The sequence below is a fragment of the Neophocaena asiaeorientalis genome, unplaced genomic scaffold, assembly GCF_003031525.2.
Source record: "Neophocaena asiaeorientalis asiaeorientalis breed wild unplaced genomic scaffold, Neophocaena_asiaeorientalis_V1.1 scaffold357, whole genome shotgun sequence".
Lineage (NCBI taxonomy): Eukaryota > Metazoa > Chordata > Mammalia > Artiodactyla > Phocoenidae > Neophocaena > Neophocaena asiaeorientalis.
The window spans coordinates 4230788-4255572 of NW_020173270.1; the positions used below are offsets into that span (position 1 = coordinate 4230788).

At 54.6% G+C, this 24785-nt stretch overlaps 1 protein-coding gene across 5 annotated transcripts in view; it reads right to left on the minus strand.

Annotated features, from left to right (window-relative positions):
* Positions 1–6: 6 nt before the first annotated feature.
* UHRF1 (ubiquitin like with PHD and ring finger domains 1) overlaps positions 7–24785 on the minus strand; it is a 31128-nt gene continuing 6349 nt past the window's right edge. For all 5 annotated transcript variants that reach the window (XM_024745681.1, XM_024745682.1, XM_024745685.1 and 2 more), the window contains 15 exons: positions 21251–21526; positions 20469–20629; positions 17702–17917; positions 13237–13337; positions 12958–13144; positions 12293–12416; positions 12094–12201; positions 11729–11833; positions 10567–10673; positions 8049–8211; positions 7839–7976; positions 5896–6037; positions 5649–5794; positions 3790–3888; positions 7–255 (listed from right to left, as the gene is read on the minus strand). In XM_024745681.1, the coding sequence (XP_024601449.1) occupies positions 109–255; positions 3790–3888; positions 5649–5794; positions 5896–6037; positions 7839–7976; positions 8049–8211; positions 10567–10673; positions 11729–11833; positions 12094–12201; positions 12293–12416; positions 12958–13144; positions 13237–13337; positions 17702–17917; positions 20469–20629; positions 21251–21526 (2220 nt within the window). In that variant the 3' untranslated portion in view covers positions 7–108. The remainder of the gene's footprint in view (positions 256–3789; positions 3889–5648; positions 5795–5895; positions 6038–7838; positions 7977–8048; positions 8212–10566; positions 10674–11728; positions 11834–12093; positions 12202–12292; positions 12417–12957; positions 13145–13236; positions 13338–17701; positions 17918–20468; positions 20630–21250; positions 21527–24785) is intronic.

Here is a 24785-nt window from a genome sequence, read left to right on the forward strand (position 1 = left end):
AGGAAAAACTACATGTTTAAGTTAAGCTCACTAAAAACAAAATGGGGGCCACAGACCCCCCGATAACGTTTTTTTTAAAAAAAACACACGGCGAGAAGTGCTTGAGGATCACCGTCCGCTCCCGTAGCCAGGGAAGAGCTGGTTGAGGACGGCCTGCAGTGGCTGGTTCACGTGCATGGTGTAGCTCCGGCCCAGGTCATAGCGGCAGGCCGGGCAGCTGAACACCTGGGCCCGGAAGGACCTGTCCAGGCAATCCTGCGGGAGAGCGGGTGGTGAGAGGTGCTCCTGGCCACCCACTGTCCCCCCGGGGCGGTGTCGGCAGCCCAGAGGCCCCTCCTGACCCTCAGTCTCACTTGCCACTGCTGGCTGCCCATCACCAGCCCGGCTGCCCCAGGCTCAAAGACTCCAAGGTCGGGAATTCCCTGGCGGTCCAGTGGTTAGGACTCCGCACTTTCACTGCTATGGGAGCGGGTTCAATCCTTGGTCAGGGAACTAAGATCCCACAAGCCGAGCGGTGTGGCAAAAAAAAAAAAAGACTCCAAGGTCATCCCGGCCACCAGGCCCGTGTACCTGCAGGTCACACCACCTGACAGGTCCATGCCCTGGCTCTCTTGTCACCGTGCCTCGGCCCAAGTCCCCTCCTCAGAGGACCCCTCCTCGAAGCCCCTGGAACATCCCCGCCTCACCTCACCCTGTCTGCTTTCAAAACAGCACCTTCGGCCTTCTGGAATCATCTTGTCGACTAACCTGCTGGCGTGTAACACACCAGACACTCCCCAGGATGGGGGCTGTGTCTCCCTGAATCTCCCGGCACCAAGCACAGGACCCAACCCAGAGCAGATGCTCAAGGAACATGTGTCGGTGAGAAGATGGGAGAAGAGGGAGGAAGGAGGGGGTCTGGATGCTGAGCCAGACTTCTGGGTTTGAACCCACTTGTCAACCCAGCGACGCCAGGGGAAGAGCCAGGTGGAGCCCGAGCTGTGAGGCTGACAGGCCCTACCTCCCCGTCGGAGCAACAGGCCGAAGACGCCATGGGGGGCGGGCACCTGCACAGGCACACACACCTGAAGGATGGCGCCAGGCAGCTGGGTGAGGGGCAACACCAAGCTGGTGAAAACCTGCTGCTGCCACGTCACGCTACCGCTGGACGCAGACGGCCGCTTTTGATCCCTATTTTTAAAAAGTCCTGGACTTCCCTGGTGGTCCAGTGGTTAAAAATCCACCTGTCGATGCAGGGGACACGGGTTCGAGTCCTGGTCCGGGAAGATCCCACATGCCGCGGAGCAACTAAGCCAGTGCGCCACAACTACTGAGCCTGTGCTCTAGAGCCCGCGTGCCACAACTATGGAGCCCACGGGCCACAACTACTGAAGCCCGTGTGCCACAACTACTGAGCCCGCCCTCCTAGAGCCCGTGCTCTGAAACAAAAGAAGCCACCGCAATGAGAAGCCTGTGCACCGCAACAAAGAGTAGCCCCCGCTCGCCGCAGCTAGAGGAAGTGCAAGCACAGCAATGAAGACCCAGCACAGCCAAAAAAATACAACGAAGACAAAAAAAATAAACTCCTGTGTTCTTGTCCAATATAAGGTCTATAGCCTAATCCCAGGCACAAGAGGTAGTGCTCAACACACTAAGACTTGGGTTCAAAATCAGGTTCTGGATCGCTGCACGATTCACAATGGCCAAAAGGTGGAAACACCAAGAGTCCGTCCACGGATGATGGCTAAACACAATGTGGTCCATCCACGCGCTGCCATGTGACTCAGCCTTCAAAAGGAAAGAGGTTCTGACACACGTGACAACGTGGATGAGGCTGAACACGATGCTCAGTGAGAGAAGCCAGACACAGAAGGACAGACACTGATTCCACTCATGCGAGGTCCCTAGAGAGTGAGATCCACAGAGACAGGAAGTAGATGGTGGGGGCCGGGGGCTGCGGGAGGGGCTGGGGAGTCAGTGTTTCACGGGGACAGAGTTTCAGTTTGGAAGGATGAGAAAGTTCTGGAGATGACGGAGGGGACGGTTGCACAACAATGTGAATGTACTTAGTGCCACTGAACTGTGCACCTAAAAAATAGTTAAAACGGTGAAGGTTGTGTTATCTGTATATTACCACAGTAAAAATATTTTAATAGAGTAAAAACAAAATCAAATGCTGGGACATCAGGGGGGAGGGTCAAAGCCATTTCCCCACAGCCCCCCAGACGCTGAGCTCACTGGAGACGAACGACAGTCGTGAGGATGCCCAGGACAGACATGCACTCACCAGGGCCACCTCCTTCACACTGGCGGCACAGCGGCCGCAGGTGTGGTGACTCCCTGAGCCGCTCGGCCTGACCTCGCACGCGCCCCGCGTCTCAGTGTCCAACTGCGCGCTGGCCGGGTACACCTCAAAGCCAGAAGGGTGCTGCGATGCCCCTTTCCACGGGGCAAAGGGGCTCAGCACGGTTACAGGCTTTCCAAGGTCACACGGCCAGAAAGGGCAAAGCCGGGGGTCAAAGCCACACTGCCGACCCCGACGATGTGTTCTCACCCCGCCCTGCCAAGACTCTGAGCCCCCTTGGGCTCCACACGGCCTCAGACACCCAGGGGCATCTCTCCTGGCCACACAGCTGAAGGGCCTCGGTCAGGCCACATGGCACGACTGCTGCCCAAGTGTCCATGTTCTCAGAGTCCATCCCCTGGTCTGATAAGTGGCCCGATGCCCTGGACCAAGACGGCCCCGAGGCGAGAGAGCAGCTTAGAGACCCAGGGTGACCGGGAGGCAGGGACAGTCCCTTCTAAATTACATGCCTACACTGCCCATGAGTTCCTACTGACCGACTCTGGCCAGAAGGCACTGCAAAGACACCATACACGCAGACCAGCGCTTCCCAAGTTGGGGGACCCCTGGGACCGAGTGGGTGGGGCCTCAGATGCTGCTCAGCCCCCCAGCACCCAGGACACCCCATGGTGTGTTCACTCTGGTGTCGTTCACCCCACGACAGAGAACGATCCGGCCCCAAACATCAGCACTGCTTGGGGAGAGACCCTGGTCTGGCCCAATCTCAGCCCCTCCCAATCTCTTCTTTCAAAAGCATCAGATCGGGTATTGTTTCCCTCCTAAGACTGACCACTGGCCGGAACCCTCCAGCCCTGCCACCCGGCCCCCCTCCCCTGCCCTAGTCCCCAAGAGGCCCTGGCTACTCCAACATGCCTGTGGGTCTAAGCTTCTGCACAGGTCACTCTGCCTACCTGGGATGCTACCCCAAGGACCGCCTCAGGTGGCAGGTTAATGCCACCTCCTCCAGGAAGCCTTCCTCCCTGCTCCTCTAGGGGATAAGCGCCGCATGCATCTCCAGCCCAGCCCACTTAGTCATTTAGTATGACCAGATCCCAGGCCAGGACAATAGCCCAACCTCTCCCACACTGGACCTCCAGGCATCTAAGAGGCTGGAGAGGACCAATGCGTGGCCCCTAAGGAAAGGAGGCGCCGACCTGTTGAAGGCACAGCAGAGGGCCAGTGTGGCTGGAGGTTCGGGACGATGGCAGGGTGGGCATTGGCTGGGCGAGGAGTTTGCATTGGATTCCGGGGCACCAGGAGGGTGGGGAGCAGGGAGCGAGTGATGGGTGCCTGTGATTAAGGCTGGGGTGCTACTGTAACCCAGGTCACCTGGAAAAGAGACCCTCAATCCCCTCGAAGGGCCGGGGGCGGGAGGTGCAGAAGCAAAACCGGCAAGCCCAGGTTGGCAGCGTGGGTCCGATCACACCTCCAGGACCTCCCGTCCAGGGCCCTCAGTGCCCACTCACCTTGCACACGGTGTGCTGGCACACAGTCGTGATCGGGCGGTACACCAACTCCTGGCAACAAATACACTGGAACGCCTCCTCCACTTTGCTCAGGAATTTCTGGAAGCAGAGGAGAGGGTGCATGAGCCCGGCAAAGGCTCAGTTCCCCAGAGTGAACGAGCACAACGGGTCCCCAGACTCCCTGCTTAGCCCTCGCCCCGGCCCGCATCCTCATCCTCTGGCACCGGGGCACACGCAGGCTGGAGATCAAGACCGCACTCCATCAGCACTTCTCTCGGCACAGAGCCCAGCCCTGAGACACACAGCACCGCCTGCCTGCCGCCCACTGCTCAGACCCCGGGCTCCAGCAGCGGATGAGACCGAGAAACGCCTGCCTTCTTGGAGCCTGGGGCCCAGCGGGGAAGACCAGAGATTAAGCAGGTGAAAGACAGAAAGGTCACAGCAGTGCTGGGGAAAGGACAGCAGGGAGCCCCAGAAGGAGGGCGGTCAGAGTCCCCCTGTGGAGAAGGTGACCTGTCAGCAGAGAGACCCGAAGGACGTGGGGCGGCTGAATCACAGCCTCCTAAGATGTCCACGTTTGAATCCCGGGACCTGTGGACGTGTCACCTCATGGGGCAGAGGGGACTTCGCAGGTGAGGTTAAGGCCCTTGAGACAGGGATGACCCTGGATTCCCCGGGGAGCCCAACGTCATCACAGGGTCCTTATAAGAGGGAGGCGGGAGGGTCAGAGGCAGAGAGAGACGGGAGATGCTGCACTGCTGGATACGATAGAGATAAGAGGATAGAGGACGGGGCCGCGAGCCAGGGATGAGGTGCCTCCAGAAGCTGGAAAAGGCGGGAACCGATGCTCCCCTGGAGCCTCCGGAAGGACCAGCCCTGCCTACACTTGGATTTTACCCCTAAAGGCTCACTTGTTAGGGCAGCCACAGTGATTTCATGCCGGAGGGAGACTGAGCCGGGAGGGTTGGGGTGGAGGGTACTTCCCCAAAGAGAAACCCACGAGGGCAGAGGCCGTGCAATGGCATGACCAGGAGGAAGAGTCCAGAAGGAGAGGACATTAGCATTAACGGGCCGCTCGCCCAGGGCTCAGAGGAGCTGGGTTGGACCCTGACCGTGAGCCATGGAGAGCCAATCCCCACCAGGCAGGGGCAGCCAGAGGACGCTGAGCCACTCACTTCCAGTGACCCATCAATGTCACTCACCCCACTAAGGCAGGAGGATCAAAACAAAGATAGTGCCGGTTTGGCGGTTCCTCAGAAATTTGAACACAGAATGACTTTACGATCCGGCAATCCCACTTTTGCGTTTATGCCCCAGAGAATTGAAGACAGGGCCGCAGAGACTTGCGCACCTGTGTTCACAGCAGCGCTGTTCACAGTAGCCAAAAGCTGGAAGTAACCCAAGTGTCCACTGAGAGATGGTGGATATACAAATTCCATCCGTACAGTGGAAAATTACGCAGCCTTAAAAAGGAAGGAGTCTGACACCTGCCACAACACGGATGGACCCTGAGGACAGGATGCTCAGTGAGAGAAACCAGACACAGAAGGACACACACTGTCTGATTCCACCCATGTGAGGTCGCTAGAGGAGTCGGATCCACTGAGACAGAAAGTAGATGGTGGGGGCCAGGGGCTGGGGGAGGGGCTGGGGAGTCAGCATTTCATGGGGACAGAGTTTCAGTTTGGGAAGATGAGAAAGTTCTGGAGACAATGGTGGGGATGGTTGCACGACAGGCTTAATGCCACTGAGCTGTGCACTTTAAATGGTTCAGATGGTCAGTTTCATGTTTTCTCTATTTCATCACAATGGAAAGAAAGAGGCCCCCGCCAGGCCTGGGCGAGGGTAGGGGGACGCACCGGCCCATCCTTGAGTGACTTCAGGATCTCCGTCCACAGCTTTGTGTTGCTCTTGTCCTCCTTGATGAGGCTGCTCTGCTGGGTGGTGAGGCTGTAGGGCTCCACCTTGGTCTTCTTGGGTGTCCCTCGCGAGGACCCATCGCCTCCTGGGACAGAGCAGGGCGGGTGAGGGTGGAGGCCCCCCCACCCCGCCCCCCGAGCACGAGGATGGGGTCCCGAGTATGAGGACGGCCGCTGAGACACCCACCAGCCGACTTGCTTTTCCGCTTGCCCTTCCTGGGGGATGCGAAGTCCTCCTCCCCGTCGTCCTCCTTCTCCAGGGCTTCCCTCTTGCTGTTTTCCTTCTCCTTCTCCCTCCTGGCCAGGGCCTCCAGGTAGCCTTCCGGGTACTGCGAGGAGGAGAAGACAGGACGGTCACCCCTACCCGGTCCCCAGCCGGGCCCCAGAGACGGACTCTGTGCTCCCTTGGCCTCAGCTCAGAGGCCTGCACCAACTTAACTCTGGAGCAGTAACTAAGCACAGAAACTCACAGGAACAAACGTTAATGGCACAGCAGCAATGAGCGAGATAACGCACGGTAGAGGCCCACCACCAGATCAAGCAAAGAAGACAGTCTTTTTCCTTTTGTTTTATTTTTTGGGTTTTTTTGGCCGTGCCCCGCGGCTTGTAGGATAGGATCTTGGTTCCCTGACCAGGGATTGAACCCTCGGCCTCAGCAGTGAAAGCGTCGAGTCCTAACCACTGGACGGCCAGGGAACTCCCAAGACAGTCTTGGTATCTTTCCATTTCGATGAGAAGTAGGCAAACTTTTCCAGCCAGGGGCCAGGCAGTAAAAGTTTCGGGCTCTGTGGGGACAAAAGCCGGCCCAGCCCCTGTGGGATTGAATGGGCATGGCTGGGTCCCAGGAAGACTTCGTTTACTCACCACTGGCCCAGGGCCTTAGCTCCACAACCCGATTCTGATGGGTCTTGGACTCCTCTGAGCCCCATCAGGCATTATCTAATTAGAAATGGGGTTCTAAGGCACCTACAACCACATCCGATTCTCCAGTGTTTCATCAAGAAACCCTCAAGCTTTTCTAGCAACACAAACTTGCAACGAAGGCCTAAGTTCTAAATAAAACATCCTCCTCTCACCAAACAGTGACGTGCCTGACCCATGGCTGTCTCTCCCCAGTTCCTCCGCCTCTAAAAGTCCCTGTGTTTGTGACCACCTAGAGGGGTGGGGCAGGGAGGGTGGGAGGGAGACGCAAGAGGGAGGAGATATGGGGACATATGTGTATGTATAGCTGATTCACTTTGTTATAAGGCAGAAACTAACACACCATTGTAAAGCAGTTATACTCCAATAAAGATGTTAAAAGGCAACTCTTTGTGGCCTCCCGGTGGGGGGCAGGGGGCGGGGCGGGGTAGGTGCTATCAGACTCTCAACAGCAATTAAGATTCCTTAAATAGTCCACCACGACTTATCAGCTGGAAATCGGATCACCAGGAGGAACAGAAAACACCATAATTATAGTGCAAAAAAGCCGTACTCTGCACGCACTGGGTGAACTCTTGAAGATGGAGGATTCTGCTGCTATAAAGAGGTGAGTGATTGCTCCAGGGAATCAGTCCACCCTATCTTTACATTTAGACCTTGCTCTATTCTATATTTAGACCAATTTTATTGGTTTGTCTGCTTTGGGGGTAGGGAGAGGTGATGGACAGACAGGAGAAAGAGAGATGGGGGACTTCCCTGGAGGTCCAGTGGTTAAGACTCGCCTTTCAATGAAGGGGGCACAGGTTCAATCCCTGGTCAGAGAGATCCTGCATGCTGCAAGGTGCGGTCAAAAAGAAACAAAAAATCAAGGAGACAGGGAAGAGGGGGAGGAGAAGAGGGGACGGGAGGGGACTGGCCAAGAGAGAGGAGACAGGACTCCAGATTGATTTCAGATAAGCTCTTCAAACACAGCTCAGATAAGGAAGGCCAGCTCTCAGCTCTAACATCACAAAGCAAAGACGCAAACCTGCCTGAGCCACCCCTCCCCTATATCCACTGGCTGAAGGACAGGGATGGTACAGTCACCAGCTCACAGCCTGGAAATCGTCTGGGATGAGAAAAACCCCAGAGAGCATGGCTCCCCGCTCAGACGCTCCCGGCCCAGGCCCCGGGCACGAGCTCCAGCTGTGAGCACAGGCCTGGACGCACCTGCATGGTCAGCCCCAGCTTCTTGATCCGGTCCTTCCCCTCCTTGGTCCAGGGCCCCGGCTCGACGTCATCCCTGCGCAGGAGGAAGCGCCACACCAGGAAGCCGGACTTGCCCTTCTCGGGCCAGTACCTCACGACCTGTGGGAAGAAGCGCGGGGTCAGTGACCTGGGGGCCAGGGGCGGGGGGCAGGCACAGGGGCCCCCACTCACCTTGTAGATGCCGTCATACCGGTTGCCCTCGATGGGGGCGTACTTGCTGTGCTTGCGGCCCTTGACGTTCCGCACCACCCGGACCGGCTTCCCCGACCGCCAGTCCTTGGCCTCGGCTCCTTTGAGGTCGTTGATGGGGGCAAAGCAGTTCAGAGCCAGCGCCCTGCGGGGAGAGCCGGGCCCACACGCTGGACTGCATCCCCCGGAGAGAGGGGGTCGCGGCGTCCCAAGCCCCCGGCCCCGTGAACATGTGACCTTTGGAAAGTCAGTGCTTGCAGATGAAGTCAAGTTCGGAGGCGGTCAGAATGGATTAGGGTGGGCCCTAAACCCAGTGACCGGTGTCCTTATAAGGAAAGGGAAACTGAGGGAGTTCCCCGGTGGGAACTCAGCACTCTCACTGTCAAGGGCCGGGGTTCAATTCCACGTCGGGGAACTAAGATCCCACATCCCACAAGCCACACTGAGACATGGCCCCAAAAAAAAGAAGAAAAATTTTTTAAATAAATAATTAAAAATTAGGACTTCCCTGGTGGCGCAGTGGTTAAGGATCTGCCTGACAATTCAGGGAACACGGGTTCGAGCCCTGGTCTGGGAAGATCCCACGTGCTGCAGAGTGACTAAGCCCGTGTGCCACAACTACTGAGCCTGCGCTCTAGAGCCTGCAAGCCACAACTACTGAAGCCTGTGTACCACAACTACTGAAGCCCGCGCACCTAGAGCCCGTGCTCCGCAACAAGGGAAGCCACCGCAATGAGAAGCCCTCACACCACAACGAAGAGCAGCCCCCGCTCGCCGCAACTAGAGAAAGCCCGCGCGCAGCAACGAAGACCCAACACAGCCAAAAATAAATAAACAATTTTTTTAAAAAATAATAAATAAAAATTAAAACTAAAGAAAACAGACACACTAGGGGACAGGGCCCCATGAAGACTGAGGCAGGGGTTGGAGTGTCACATCTACCAGCCAAGGGACACCAAGGAAGGACACTCCCCTGGAGGTTCCAGATGGAGGACGGCCCCGAGACACCTTGACTTTGGACTCTGGGCCTCCAGAATTAGGCAAGAATAAATTCCTGTTGTTCTAAACCACCCAGTGTGCGGTGTTTTGGTACCAGAGCCACAGGACACTAACACGATGTGGGGGAAGACGTCACCCAGGAGAAAGCAGGTGGCACACAAACGCGGCCTGGGCCGGCAGGCCTGTCCCGACAAGGGGCACAGCGGCCTGGGGTCGGTGGACCGGAGGTCAGCTCAGCATCTGATGCAACGCCGCCACCTTCCTCAGGTGAGCAAGAAAGAGAACTGCCACCGCACAGCTGTTCTCCCGTGCAGATGGCAGTTGGTAAAGAACGGATTTCTTAGAGTTTTAAGTCCAGACTTTTATCACTGCTCACGACCAGTTCCTCACACTGTCAAATCTCCTCCGAAAATGAGATTTTTTTTTTTCTTGGCTGCACCATGTGGCATGCGGGATCTTAGTTCCCCAACCAGGGATCGAACCCGCGTCCCCTGCAGTGGAAGCATGGAGTCTTAACCGCTGGACCCCCAGAGAAGTCCCCAAAATGAGATTTTTTAAATGGCTAGTGAAATTTAAATATTCTACTAGACTAATACATGCACGAAAATGAACCCTTCCCTCTTTTTTAAAGAAAGATATTTAGGCAAAGAGCTTTCTGGAAAGAAATACCAATTTGTATTTCTACCAACAGTGGAATGCTAGTCTATGCCTTGGCATTTCTCAACACTGGAGAATTTGGGGCCAACTTTACAGGGTAAATAAACAGTATCTCATCATTACTTCAATATGTTATTTCTTTGATCACTAAAGGTGAACAAATTTTCATGGCCACCGTAGATCTGTGTTACTTGGCAGAATGATTTGCATGTCCTTTGCTTTTTTCTGTTAGTTTTTCTTATTGATTTGCAACACAGCTCTTTACATATAAGGACATAACCATCACCAGGTATCATGTTTGTGGCAGACTTTTCCCCCAAGAGTCACCTGCCTTTTCATTGTACTTATGGGTTTTATTGGTGTAATTTATAATACTTAGGTCATCCAATCTCTGTCTTTTCCTTTGGGCTCTGTGATGCTGTATCCCATCCTGTAATCGAGGCTCAGCAAACTCCTGCCCACCTTGTGGTGTTGCAGATAAAGTTCTACTGCAACAGAGCTGTCCACACTCTTTTACATGTGCTCTGTGGCTGCTCACGTGCTATGACGGCAGAGTTCAGTGGTTGCCACAGAGGCCGCGCGGCCCACAAAGCCACATACGTTTATTATCTGGCCTTTCGGGGGAAAAGTTTGCTTCAGTGCATCTGACTGACTCACAGGTGGACAGAGTAGGGAAGAGATGGACATTCGTGGTCCCTACGTTCCATCACACTCTTAATGGGTATCTAACTTCCTGCACATGAAAGCCCCAAACGGGACCCATCCCCTCCCCTGTGAAGCCACCAGAGGACAAGGCAGACAGACACGTGTTGGTGAAGAAACAGGAACACTCGATTCTGCAAACCTGTTGGTGTTGGTGAGTTTCTGATCACAAGACTGCTCTGCAGTCCGCTTGTTACCGGAGAGGTCTCGTCCACCGCTACCTGTGTACGTGAACGAGTTCCCGTGGTCCTGAAACAGACATGGAGGGCAGGCTGAACCCTCCGCGCAGAGGAGAGGAGAGACCCACTCAAAACAAACCCACACACACCCATCAGGATGTCAACAAAGAATCAGGATGTCAGGATCAACTACCAAAGAAACAGATAATAACAAGTGTCGGTGACAATGTGGAGAAACTGGAACCCTGTGCACAGCTGGTAGGGATGGAAAATGGTGCAGCTGCTGTGGAAAACAGTATGGAGGTTCCTCAACAAACTAAAAACAATCACCATATGATCCGGCAATCGCACTTCTTTATACCCAGAAGAACTGAAAACAGGGAGTTGAAGAGATTTTTGCGGATCCAGGTTCATAGCATTACTCACAGTAGCTAAAATGTGGAAACAACCCAGGCATCCACTGATGCATGACTGGATAAACAAAAATGTGGTCCATCCACACACTGGAATCTTGTTAAGCCTTAAAAAGGAAGGAGACTCTGGGCTTCCCTGGTGGCGCAGTGGTTGAGAGTCCGCCTGCCGATGCAGGGGACGCGGGTTCGTGCCCCGGTCTGGGAAGATCCCAAATGCCGCGGAGCAGCTGGGCCCGTGAGCCATGGCCGCTGAGCCTGCGCGTCCGGAGCCCGTGCTCCGCAACGGGAGAGGCCACAACAGAGAGAGGCCCGTGTACCGCAAAAAAAAAAAAAAAGGAAGGAGATTCTGACACATGCTACAGCGTGGATGGACCTTGAGGACATGATGCTCAGTGAGAGAATCCAGACACGAAAGGATGAATGCTGTGATTCCACTCACAGGAGGTCCCTAGAGAATCAGGTCCACAGAGACAGGAGGTAGATGGTAAGGACAGGGGCTGGGGGAGGGGATGGAGAGTCAGCGTTTCCTGGGGACAGAGTCTCAGTTAGGGAAGACGAGAAAGTTCTGGAGATGATGGTGGGGACGGCTGCACGACAGTGTGAGTGTGCTTAACGCCACCGAGCGTGCTCTTAAAAATGATTAAGCTGGTTAAGTTTTACACTGAGTATTTGCCACAATTATACAAAAACAAAACCAGCTTCCCACACTCACCACGTCATCCTCATACCCTCCAGCCAGGACCAGGGAGTACGCCCCATCGTTGCTCCGGCCGTGGATGCCTGCCACATGAGGTCGATGGACCCCAGACTCGCTGACCTGTGAACACCACCGAGAAATAAGTGGCACCTCCTGGACCAGCCGCTGCTCGACGGCCCTCTTCACTCCCGCCTTTGGAGCCAGCGCCTGACTCTTCCACTGAAAGCATCACTCCTGTTATGAGAACCTCTGCCCCCGAGAGATCGAGTCCTGGCCACACCAGGGAAGGACCTGGCGTGAATCCCCAGCCTCCTGCCCTTGGGATAGCCCTCCCCAGTGGAGGGGCTCCTGGAAGGCCGGGGCCCGACGTCTGCAGGTACCTGGACTCTGAACCTCCACATGGTGCCCACGGGGATGCCCGGGATGGGGCCAAAGTGGTTGGACGGCACAATGGTGCACTCCTTGGTGCGGCCCACGCACGCCATGCCCTGTCCATTCCAAAACAGAGGGGAGAGCAGCGTGAACGGCTGCAGGGGCGTGGGGGGCGGCAGGGGCGCACGGGGCGCAGGGGCCCCTCACCTTGCCCCAGTCCCGCTGCGAGGACGACGTGGCCGACGCCATCTTCGCCTTCTTCTTACTCTCCTTCAGCTTCTCGCCTGCCTGCACCACCTCGCTGGAGTCGATCCGGCACTCGGGGCAGTACCTGAGACCACAGGGACATCACCCTCTGCCCGTGGCTGCACGGCCACCTCCTTCCAGCCCCCTGCCGTCCTGTGCATCCAAGACCAGGGCGGCGGCAGGGGGCTGAACTTGAATCCACGAGCATGACATAAGAAAGCGAGTTCCTCGGTCGCATGGGCCACATCTGAAGTAGCCACGTGTGGCGAGTGGCGCCCGTGGTGGACGGCGGACCCTGACCCCCTCCCACTGGTAATGGCAGTGCCTCCCACAGCGAGGCCAAGTCCAGCCGGCACGTGGCAAACTCACAGGGCAGCTCGATGGCACCTGCTCCCTGCCGTGGACTCGGTTTCCCCGAGGGAGGGGACGGTGCAAACAACAGCCACCGCCATTAGCAGGTCGGGGTCCTCAGACCACAGCCCAGCGTCACAACCGTCCCCTCCAGCGCCGGGGACACCCGCTGCGTTCCTGCCCGCCTTGCCTCCTCCCTGCAGGGAGCCAGGGCCCAGGCCTCGCACCCGCCCCCACTGTCATCGCAGGGTCACCGGCAGCCTCCGGGCACTAACCACTCCTCCTCGGTGGGTATGCTGCTGAGCGGCGGGCACAGGCAGTACGTGTGGAAGGCCATGTCGCACTCGTCGCACAGTAGCTGCTTGTCGGGGTCCTGCTTGCCCCCGCACAGGTGGCAGGCGCACATGCGGCACGGCTTCCGCTCGTCGTCCTTGCAGTGCTTGCAGGAGGGCCCGCTCTTCCCTGGACACGGGAGGATGGGGTCAGCTCGGGCAGGACCCCACCACACCAGGCGCCCTGCCCGCCCACCGCAGAGGGGCGGGATCGGAACTCACTTCTTGTCGGGTTTTCCACCATGGGGTTCCCCTCGCCAGGGCGCTCAATCTTGAAAACCTCGTCCACAAAGATGATCCGACAGTCGTTGAGAGAATCGTCCCTGCAAGAGACGGGCCGTTAGGACATCCCACGGGGCCAGCCCTGCCCAAGCGCCCGAGAAGACTTCGCCACGTCAACACAGTTCTCAGAGCCTGTGAACAGCTCCGTCTCTAATTGCATCAGAGAAGAGGCTTTTGCAGGGCACTGTGAACTCGATTAGCTACTCCCCTTGCAAATTCAAGTCCTACCAAATCAGGAACAAGGTGAAAACAACAGACAAACCAGAGTTTCATCACGCGATGCATTTGAGAGAAGCATTTCTAACTTGCGGGTAGACAAGGCCCATTTAACAAGGCCCAACAGGCAAAAGCAATAAAGTAAGGTCTGATCAAAATACAAAAACTCCTCTAAGTTAAAACGACCCCAGGGATCATCTCACCACCTCCATCAGATCATCCCACCACCTACATCATCGGCAACCATCTAGGGAAAGCAAATGCAAGTCAGGTGTACAATTTCACACTGTCTGAGAACCACATTCAAAAAGTAAAAGCAGATGGAATCAATTTGAGGATGTTTTATGTAACCCAATGTATACAAAATATCATTTCAACATGTAATGAACATTAAGGAATTATTAACAAGCTAGTTTGCATTCTTTTTCAGCGCTAAATCTTTGAAATCCATTGTGCATTTTACACTCACGACGCATCTTAATGTGTCCTGGCCACATTTCAAGGGCTAGGCAGCACGTGTGGCTCGTGGCTGTGAAGCTAGATGGGAAGGTCCAGATCTACCCACCAGTTCACAGGAAACAAAGGGACAGAGTAACAGAGGAAAGCCAGTGGGAAATCCAGACTGTGCAGATTCTGTGGGACAAACAACCAGGCTTCCCCAACAAATAAATTAGTCTGCGTGCCAATGCAGGGGACACGGGTTTGAGTCCTGGTCCTGGAGGATCCCACATGCCGCAGAGCAACTAAGCCCGTGTGCCACAACTATTGAGCTTGCACTCTAGAGCCCACGAGCCACAACTACTGAGGCCCGCGTGCCTAGAGCCCGTGCTCTGCAACAAGAGAGGCTACCACGGTGAGAAGCCCGTGCTCGCCGCGACCAGAGAAAAGCCCGCACGCAGCAGTGAAGACCCAACGCAGCCAAAATAAAATAAATAAATTTTTCTTTAAAAAAGAGAGAGAGATCTGCCAACCTAACTGAAATCTGTGGACATTACTTAGGTCTTAAACAAATAATTTAAAAAGAGTGAGCTGATTGGAAGACTGAACAATGACTGGCTATATGTTAAGAAATTAATTTTTATGTTGTAATAATAGCATTAAAACTATGTCCCTTTTTTTTATGTCCCTTTAAAAGAGTCATTTTGAAGAAATATACTTGAAAATATTAACAGATACAATGAGTCGATGCTTGGGAGTTACTTCAATGTAATGGTGGTGGTCATAATCTCAGATGAAGGAAAATTAAAAGAATTCATTGCTAGCCAACACACCTTTATAGAATAACGAAGGAAGTTCTTCAAATAGATAGGAAATTAAAAAGGAAAGCATCTTGGAGGAAAAAGAAGGAAGAAAGAATAGAAAGAGCAGAAATATGGGTCCATACAATAAATTATGCGGGGCTTCCCTGGTGGCGCAGTGGCTGGGAGTCCGCCTGCTGATGCAGGGGACACGGGTTCGTGCCCCGGTCCAGGAGGATCCCACATGCCGCGGAGCAGCTGGGCCTGTGAGCCATGGCCGCTGAGCCTGTGCGTCCGGAGCCTGTGCTCCGCAACGGGAGAGGCCGCAACAGTGAGAGGCCGCAACAGTGAGAGGCCCGCGTACCGCAAAAAGAAAAACAAAAAAACAAAAAAATAAAAATAAATAAATTATGCTCCTTACGGGTTTTCTAAATCATATATGATGATTGAAATAAAAACCATAACACCATCTGATGCTCAAGACAGTGACTATAAAGGAATGTGAATGGAAGGAAGATTTCCACACTTCCCTCACAGTGGGAAAAGAGATACCAGTATGTCACACGTTTATATGATAAAATCCAGAGAAACCACTGAGAAAACCGTATAAATCAATACACTCCAAAAGGCCATCAATAAATCAAGATAGAATCCTAAAAAATGCTTACATAACCCACAGGAAGGACAGAAAAAGAGCAACAGGAAAAAGAAACAGAGAAAACAAATAGAAAACAAATAACAAAATGGCAGGCTCAAGCCCTAACATACTAATAATTACCTTAAATGTAAATGGTCTAAATACAACTGACCCTTGACCAACATGAATTGAAACTGCACGAATCCAGTTATAGGCGGATTTTTTTCAATAGTAAATACGGCAGTACCACACAATCCCCAGTCGGTTGAATCCTCAGATACGGAACCACGGATACGATGGAACCGCAGAGATGGAAGGCAGACTGTAAGTTAATGCTCAGATTCTTATTAACTGCACAGGGGTCAGCATCTGTAACCCCCGAGTTGTTCAAGGGTCAACAATGTATGCCAAGTGGGACTTCCCTACTGGTCCAGTAGTTAAGACTCTGGCTTCCACTGCAGGGGACACAGGTTCGATCCCTGGTCAGGGAACTAGATCCCGCATGCACGCCACAACTAAGAGTCCACACGCCGCAACTAAGAAGTCCGCACGCCACAACTGAACGATCCCGCATGCCACAACTAAGACCCAGCGCAGCCAAAATAAATAAATAAATGTTTAAAAATAAATAAATAAATGCTTATAACAGACCTACAATAATCTAAGTTGCTACCTCAAAAAAAAAAAAAAAAAAAATTACAAAGATGAGACCAGGGAATTCCAGTCCAGTGGTTAGGACTCCGACTTGCACTGCAGGGGGCATGGGTTCGATCCCTGGTCGGGAAGCTAAGATCCCACATGCTGCAGCCATAACTAACTAACTAACTACATAAATAAAAATATTTTTTAAAAAAAGAGAGCAGAAATCAAAGAAATGGAAAACAAGAAAACATAAGAAAGAAACCTAACAAAAAGCAGGTTATTTTTAACAATCACATCACCGTACCACGGCCGAGCCCTGGGCCCTTGCCCCTCAACGCCCCCATCGGTCTCCTCCCTGGTCTCCCTGCGGCTATGCTGCCCCCTACAGTCCATCCCCGGCTCGGCTGCCCGAGTGATGATTCCTAATCATAGGTCGAAGCCTGTGGCTCCAGTGCTTTCAGCTCTGATGGCTGCCAGCAACAGAGAATACACACCAGTTCTGCACCACTCCCGGCCATACCCTGAATGCTTCCTTCCTCCCTCTCTCCCTCCACTCCAGCCCACTGGCCTCCTCGCAAGGCCACAAATGCACCAGGAATGGTCCTGCCCCAGGGCCTTTGCACTTGCTGTGCCTATGCTCAGGACACTGTTGCCCCGATAATCATGTCTATATACAATACATACAATGGAGTATTACTCAGCCACCAAAAAAGACGTTCATCATGAAACATGGACGAACCTTGAGAACATTATACTCGGTGAAAAAAGCCAGACACAAAAGGACAAATCCTGTGTGGTCCCACTCATAGGAGGTGCCTAGAGTCATCACATCCATAGAGACGGGAAGTAGATGGTGGGGGCCAGGGGCTGGGGGAGGGGCTGGGGAGTCAGTGTTTCCTGGGGACAGAGTTTCAGTTTGGGAAGATGAGAAAGTTCTGGAGATGGATGGTGGGGATGGTTGTCCAGCAGTACATATGTACTTAATGCCACCAAGCTGTGCACTTAAAAATGGGTAAGATGGTAAGTTTTCTACACACACAGAGGCAAGGAAGAACAGGGCTCGGCAAACATTTTCTGCAAAGGGCCAGATGGTAAATATTTTCGGCTCTGTGGGCCACACGGTTTGTTTCACAGTTACCCAGCTGTCCTCTTGGTGTCCTCCTAACACTGAGCAGCCACAGTGATTCAGTGAACAGATGGGCGTGGCCTGGTGCCAATAAAACTTTATTTGCCCATCAGGGGCGGGGCCGGCCCTGGCCTGTGGCCAGCAGCCTGCTGATCCCTGATGTGAAGGGCACCTCCATGTGGGTGTGTGTAGTTCGGTGTACGTTCAGGCCTGTTTGTGCACAGAGTAGCCCTGGAAGACGCCGGGAACCATCATGTCTCCAGAAAGAGGAGAACCAGGTGACCAGGGGACAGAAGAGAAGGGAGAATATTTAACTGTGTGGCCTTCGGTACTTTCTGGATTTTGCCCCTTTTAGACTTTTCACCTGTTTGCCAAATTCAAAACGACAAACAAAAGAGAACAAGGAAGCTTGAAATCTCTGCCTGGGGCCCAGAGACAGTTCCCTAGGTTGGGGTGAGCAGGTGGGGCATGGAGACCCAGAGAGGAGGCAGAGACCAGGCAGAGACCAGGCAGAGGCCAGGCAGAGGCCGGCAGGCACTGACTCACCCGATCCTGACGTTGGCGTGCAGCTCCCGCACCGTCCGGGTCTCACGTTTCCGCAGGATCTCCGCATCGTACCAGAAGCCACGATCCTTGGGGTTGTCAGGGTTGTAGTTGACCATGACCATCTGGCCCACCTCCAGGTCCTGCCATTTGATGATGTGTCGGGCGCGAGCCCGGACGTTCCGTGAGTTCATCTGCACCACTCCGTTCTCCGGGTAGCTGGGGGAGGGGGGGAAAGCCCCACGCTCAGACCCCAGGTGCCAGGGGACCTCACTCCCTTGACGAGAGAGAGAAGCCAGGCGGAGAGGGCCGCCTGCTGTACGGGTTTGGGTTGTGCTCATCACAGCAGCCTGGAAAGCCCCCTCCCCATGATCTCATTTGCTGGTGTCAAAAACACACAGCTAGGGCTTCCCTGGTGGCGCAGTGGTTGAGAGTCCGCCTACTGATGCAGGGGACGCGGGTTCATGCCCCGGTCCGGGAAGATCCCACATGCCACGGAGCGGCTGGGCCCGTGAGCTATGGCCGCTGAGCCTGCGCGTCCGGAGCCTGTGCTCCGCAACGGGAGAGGCCACAACAGTGAGAGGCCCGCGTACTGCAAACAAACAAACAAACAAAAGAAACAAAAACACATAGCTATAGTGACACGTTCCAATTACAGAAGGTGCTGTGGGTTGAACTACATCCTCTAAAAACCTATATTGTGATTCCAACCCCTGGCACCTTGGAGTGGGACCTAATTTGGAAATAGGGTCGTTGCAGATATGAGTTCAGATGATGTCATAATAGAGTGGCCCTAAACCTAGTGACTGATGTCCTTACAAGAAGAGAGGATGAGACGCAGACAGAGGAGAACGACACAGGAAGAGGAGGCGGAGGCTGGTGGGATGTGGCCACAAGCCAAGGACTGCTGGTCCCACCAGAAGCTGGAAGAGGCAGCAAGGATTCTCCCCTTCAGGTTCCAGAAGATTCACAGCCCTGTCGCCACCTTAGTTTTGGACTTCTGGCCTCCAGGACTGTGAGAGAATAAACTGTCGGAGCAATGCTAGTGGTACTTTGTTACAGCAGCCATAGGAAACTAAGACAGCAGGAAATGCGAGGAGGGAAGAACTTAGCTTCTTCCACATACATGTGTTGAAAGTGATTTTTGTAAAGGGATATACATTATTTCGTTTATGTAAATGCAACATACTAGAGATTAGAAAATGATAGGAAGTCATTATTCTGGATATGCAGGAATATTCCAGCCGCCTCAAAAAAGGCATAAAATAATTGAGCTAAAAGTAGCATATTCTATTAGCAACAAAGTTAAGCCTCAGCTGTGAGGGGGACAACCCCAAATCTATTGAGACTAGCTCTATAGCCTGGTACTCATTATTTTTCCTAACAAACCACCAAGTACAAGGGCTGCCCAGTTTTTCCTGTGAAGGACCAGATAGTCAATATTTTCGGCTTTGTCATCAGAAGGCGTCTGTTGTGAACATTCAACTTGGCTGCTATTACCACGAGAGCAGTCACAGACAAGGTGTAAACGAATGGGTATTTCGATAAAGCTTTATTTACAAAAACAGGCTGTGGGCCAGATCTGGTCTGAGAACGAGTTTGCAACCCCTGACCAAGAGGATGGGAATGTTGCAAAAACTGCGATTCACTCATCCAATTACTCCCGTAATTCTTAGAGCTAAGCTTAGGATGTGCCAGAAACCGATGTAGACAGTAGGGACCCAGCAGAGAACCACAGAATGTGAGCTCCCTGTAGGCAGGCACGCTTGCCCTCTGTTAGGTACTGAACTGTATCCCCCAAATCCATACACTGAAGCCCTAACACTCAATGTGACTGTATTTGGAGACAGGGCCTTTAGGGGGTGTCATCAAAGTTAAATGAGGTCAAAAAGGCAGGGCCCTAATCTAAGGGGATTGGTGTCCTTATCAGAGGAGGAAAAGACACCAGAGCTCGCTCGCTCACTCGCTTGCTCTCTCTCTCTCTCCATGCACACAAAGGCCATGTGAGGATGCAGTGAGAAGACAGCCGTCTACAAGCCAGGAAGAGAGCCCTCACTGGAAACTAACCCTGACTGCACACTGATCTTGGGACTCTCAGCCTCCAGAACCGTGAGAAAATAAACGTCTGGGCTTCCCTGGTGGCGCAGTGGTTGAGAGTCCGCCTGCCGATGCAGGGGACACGGGTTCATGCCCCGGTCCGGGAAGATCCCACATGCCGCGGAGCGGCTGGGCCTGTGCGTCCGGAGCCTGTGCTCCGCAACGGGAGAGGCCACAACAGTGAGAGGCCCGCGTACCGCAAAAAATGAAAAAATAAAATAAAATAAAATAAACGGCTAAGGTTGAAGCCGCTCAGCCTGTGGTATGGTATGTTGTTACAGCCGCCAGAGCCCACTCAGACACACTCTGTGTTCACAGACAGGAATCCCCCATGCCTATCGCAGGGCCTGGCACACAGTGAGTGCTCCATAAGTACTGTGTATTCCGGCGAGGGAGAGAGAGGACACCTAAGATGGTTTCACACAGTGCTATGTGGTATGAAGAAGATGGCACAGGAAACAGGGAGACTGCCACCCTGAGGGGACGACTGGACAGGGTTCTCTGACGAGGTCCCCACGACGCTGGTCCTCAGGGTGGGGGGGGCCTCTGTGTGATTTGGGAGCACGAGGGTGGGATCTCAAATCCCGACCATCACCCCCAAGGCAGTTCCAAACTCCAGGTCCCACATCCATGGAGCCGCCGCCCCAGGCCCGCCCACCTCACGGATACTCACTCGTCATATTTCACATGATAGACGATGTCGTCTTCCAGCTTTGGGCTGGAGGTGGAGCTGCAGGGCTCGTCCTGGGCCGGCACCTTCCTCGTCACCCTGATGACCTTGGCCTCAAACCACGCGCCCATGTTCGTGTCCCTCGCGTCCACGTACTCGCCAGCCTGCGGGGGCAGAGAGCTCTCACTCGGCCCAGGGAAGGGATGCCTTACGAGCAAAACCGCCACGAGCCTGCTTTGGTTCCTGGGCCCGGATGCTTCTACTGTGGCACTGAGGACACGGGGCCTGGGTCGTTCTCCAGAGGGAGGCGGTCCCGGGCCCTGGGGGGTCGGAGCAGCATCCCCGGCCCCACCCACTCGATGCCAGGTGACCCCCGGTCATGACAAGCACAGATGTCCCCAGGCACCGCCCAGTGTCCCTGGGGTCAGAACACCCCTGCCGCGTGGCCCAGGGAGGCCAGAACTGCCCATTTTTCCGTAGAAGCTGGGAATCCAGATCCTTCCGTGAAATGTCATGATCTTAGGGGGCGGATGGCAGCAGATCAGGACTTTGACGGCCCCTGCGAGGACCACGGGGAAGACACCCACAGGCCCGGACACGGGATTCTACTTTAGGGGTTAGGAAGGAATCCCTGAGTACCTATGTTTACGCCAAGGAACCCTGGGGAGATGGTCCCGACAGGACGGGGGTGCCCAGCCTCGGGGATGGAGGGCTGGGGGGCGCTCCAGGGGTACAGGCGCCAACCGGGCGGAGCACACCGACCCCGGCCTCCGCGGGAGCCCCACCTTGTAGAGGCCCAGCTCCGTCTCATCCCACTCATCCTCGTCGGCCTTCCCTTCCGGCTCGGCCGCGGCCTCGCCGCTGTTGGAGGACTTGTCAGACTCGCTCTGGGCCAGGCAGCAGCCAGAGTCCGTGTCGGAGAGCTCAGAGTCCTTCTCCTTGCTGCCACCGCCGGTGCCACCACCGCTGGGGGCAGGCAGCACGAGGCTCTGCCGGACCAGCAGCTGGATGGTATCGTTCAGGCGGACGTCATAGTCAAACAGCGTGTGGCCGTCCTCCATCTGCAGGGACACGGGACTAGGTCAGCAGACACAGAGAGCTCACCACGGGCGAAGGACCGCACCAGCCCTCGCGGTGGCCCCGCCCTGGAACAGACCAACGGCAAGTGAAACCTGCTCAGGCCCCGGGGTGCCCAGTGACCACTTCCTCAGGGTCCCCAGGCCCTCTCAAGTGAGGACGGCTGCTGCCACTCGGGGAACGTTCCCCGGGAGCACACAGCCTAACCCCGCTGTGCCGTGGCTACGCATCGGGTATCAGGGGAGGTGTTAATACTTTATGTGCTTTGGAACTTCTGTTACAGTAAACACACATCACCTGTACCCCTGGCTCTCAATCGAGGGTGATCCTGCCCCCAGGGGACGCTGGGCGATGCCTTAGGGACATTTTTGGTTGTCATGATAGGTTTGGGCGCGCTAAGGATCCCCAGGACGGCCCCCACAGAGAATGACCTGCCCTGATGTCCACAGTGCCGGGGAGGGCGAGGGGGGGAAGCTGGCCTGCATGAACCAAAGGGTGGGTGCCCCGTGACATCCATCAGGTGCCTTATAAGGCTCTAGTTCAAACCTCATCCACTCAGGCCGCCTCTCTATTAACTCCTTTGTGCTAATGAATTCCACCCACACTAGTCACTGGCTGATGGGGAGCCTGGGAGCCGGCGGGGCTCTACAACCTGCACCAGGCGTGACTCATCAGGTGTGTGAAGGAGTTTGTCTTCTGAACTGCATCTCTAGGGCAGCCCTAGGGCACAAAAGGCTTTGCACTGGGGCTTTTATTAGAAGCTGCCCCAGGGCACTCCGCCAACACCCAACGGTGACCCTCAGCCTCCAGAAGACCCTAAGGCAGGCTCTGCTGACCTCCGGCGATCACTCTGTTGGGGGGGGAAAAAATGGACACCGCAGGGGGTGAAGGTTGAGCAGCACCCCCTGGATGCTGGGAGCACCCCCCACCCCGGTCGTGACAACCAACTGATGGCCTCAGACATCACCCAGTGCCCCCAGGCAGAACAACCTGGTTCAGAAGCGGTGCCCTAAAGGAAGGAAGAACACACAAAAGATCGGCTTTCCCTCCTTCCCACTTTTCAACCCAAAGCTGGTGGTTCAAAGGGCTGATGGCCATTGATATGCAAACAGCACCTGGGGTCACAGGGAAGACAAGTTCCAGGGCACTCGCTGCAGTAGTTGTTAATCCTTATTCATCTTATTCATTGCAAACCTGAGAATCAGATGGCTGATTGACCCCGCTTCCGGAGAAAGGCACATCTGAACACACCAACACTCGCCTGCAGCTGCAGGGGCCACCAGGGTCCCTCCAAAGCCCACCCTGGACATCCGGGCCCACGCTACCTGTTCACCCGGAGCCCAGCAAGAGCCTCCAATGTGCCCACCACGGCCCAGATGGCAGAGGGGGCCAGGGAGTGAGAGAGCGCCAGCCCTCCCACACGGGGCCGACCCAGGACAGCCGTGACAGCGGGGAGAGATGACACGTGTGGTCACAGCAGCATGACGCACAGAAGCCCAAGGGTGGAGCAACCCAGGGTCCACTGATGGGTGAATGGATCAACACAGGGTGGCCATCCCCCCTAAAAAGGGGTGAAGCACTGACACTTGCTACACTGTGGATGGACCCTGAGAACACGAGGCTCAGTGACAGAAGCCAGACACAGGACACATACTGCCAGAATCCACGGATAGGACGTCCCTAGAGGAATCAAACAGAAACTGGATTCACGGTGGCCACGGGCTGGGGAGGGGGGTAAGGGAGTGATCAAGAAACGGCGCAGGGCTTCCCTTGGAGGTGATGAAGATGTCCCCAAATCGACAGTGGTGATGGTTCAAGTCCCTGTGAATACACTGAAAACCAATGAATCGCACCCTTTAAATGGGTACATTGTATGGTATGCAAATTATACCCCACTGAAAATTTTTTTTTTTTTTAAAGAAGAATCTGAAAAGGCTACAGACTGTATGATGCCAACGATAAAACGTTCTGGAAAAGGCACGACTATGGAGACATTAAAAGGATCAGTGGCGGCCAGGAGGTAAAGGGAGGGAGGGAGGGAGGGAGGGACGAACAGGCGGAACACAGAGGCTTTTCAGGGCAGTGACACTATTCTGTATGACACCATAACGGTGGATACACATCATTACACGTTTGTCCAAACCCATAGAGTGTACAACGCCAAGAATGAACCCAAAAGTAATCTATGGACTCTGGGTGATGTTAAGACGTCAACATAGGTTTATCAGTTGTACCAACTGCACCATCTGGTGGGAGACAGCTGTGCACAGTGGTGGTGGGGGGCAGGGCAGGGGGTATATGGGCAATCTCTACCTTCCTCTTAATTCTGCTGTGAACCTAAAACTGCTCTAAAAATATAAAGTTTGTTAATTTCTAAAAAAAAAAAAAAAAAAAGTAGATGGAAAAAATAAAAATAGATGGAGAAAGACAAGTGTCTCCAGCACCACTATCATAAGGAAACCAGCAGAGAGTAAGCCAAACGTCATTAAAAACGATGACAGGATGCAGGCACCCGGTGCCCAGTGCCTCCACAGCTAGGGAGACACCCCTCAGCACTGCGGACATTCGGGGCCAGTCATTCTCTGTGCGGGGCTGTCCTGTGCACCGTGGGGTGTGGAGCAGCCTCCCTGGCCCCATCCACTCGATGCCAGGAGCAGCTTCCCAGTCGTGACAACCACAGACGTCCCCAGACACCACCCAGTGTTCCCAGCGGGGCCGCACGGCCCCGGGTGAGAACCACTGAGCTAGAGGCCCTTAGGTGCGCACCGGAGGGACAGGTAGCCCAGTGCCCACTATGCTCACGGCAGCATTGTTTGCAAGCAAAACTGTGACTGGTTCCTACCAAGGCATGTTACACAGCTGCGTGTGACAGTTAAATGCAGGAAAGTAGATGCGTCTGCCACACACGTCAAGGGAGGGAGGATGGTTTCAGAGGATGGGAAATAAACAAAAAAAAGGAGATGGGGCAGCAGAGCTAAGGGGGGAAGCGGAATGCACCAGAATGGCAGCGGGGGGTGTGCAGGGAGCAGCAGGGAGCAGGGGTGGTCAGGACCGGGGCCGCGGAGGGAGCAGTGGAGGAGCCGGGTTGCATACCCACTGGTCTCCTCTCTCCCGGCATTTTCTACCCATGATACCAGCCCCACACGTCTGTGACGGGTCTGAGAGCCCGAGAGACAAGAGGCACTCACACCCACACACCCACACACACACACACTCCCCCCTCCCAGTGCACATTGGACAGAG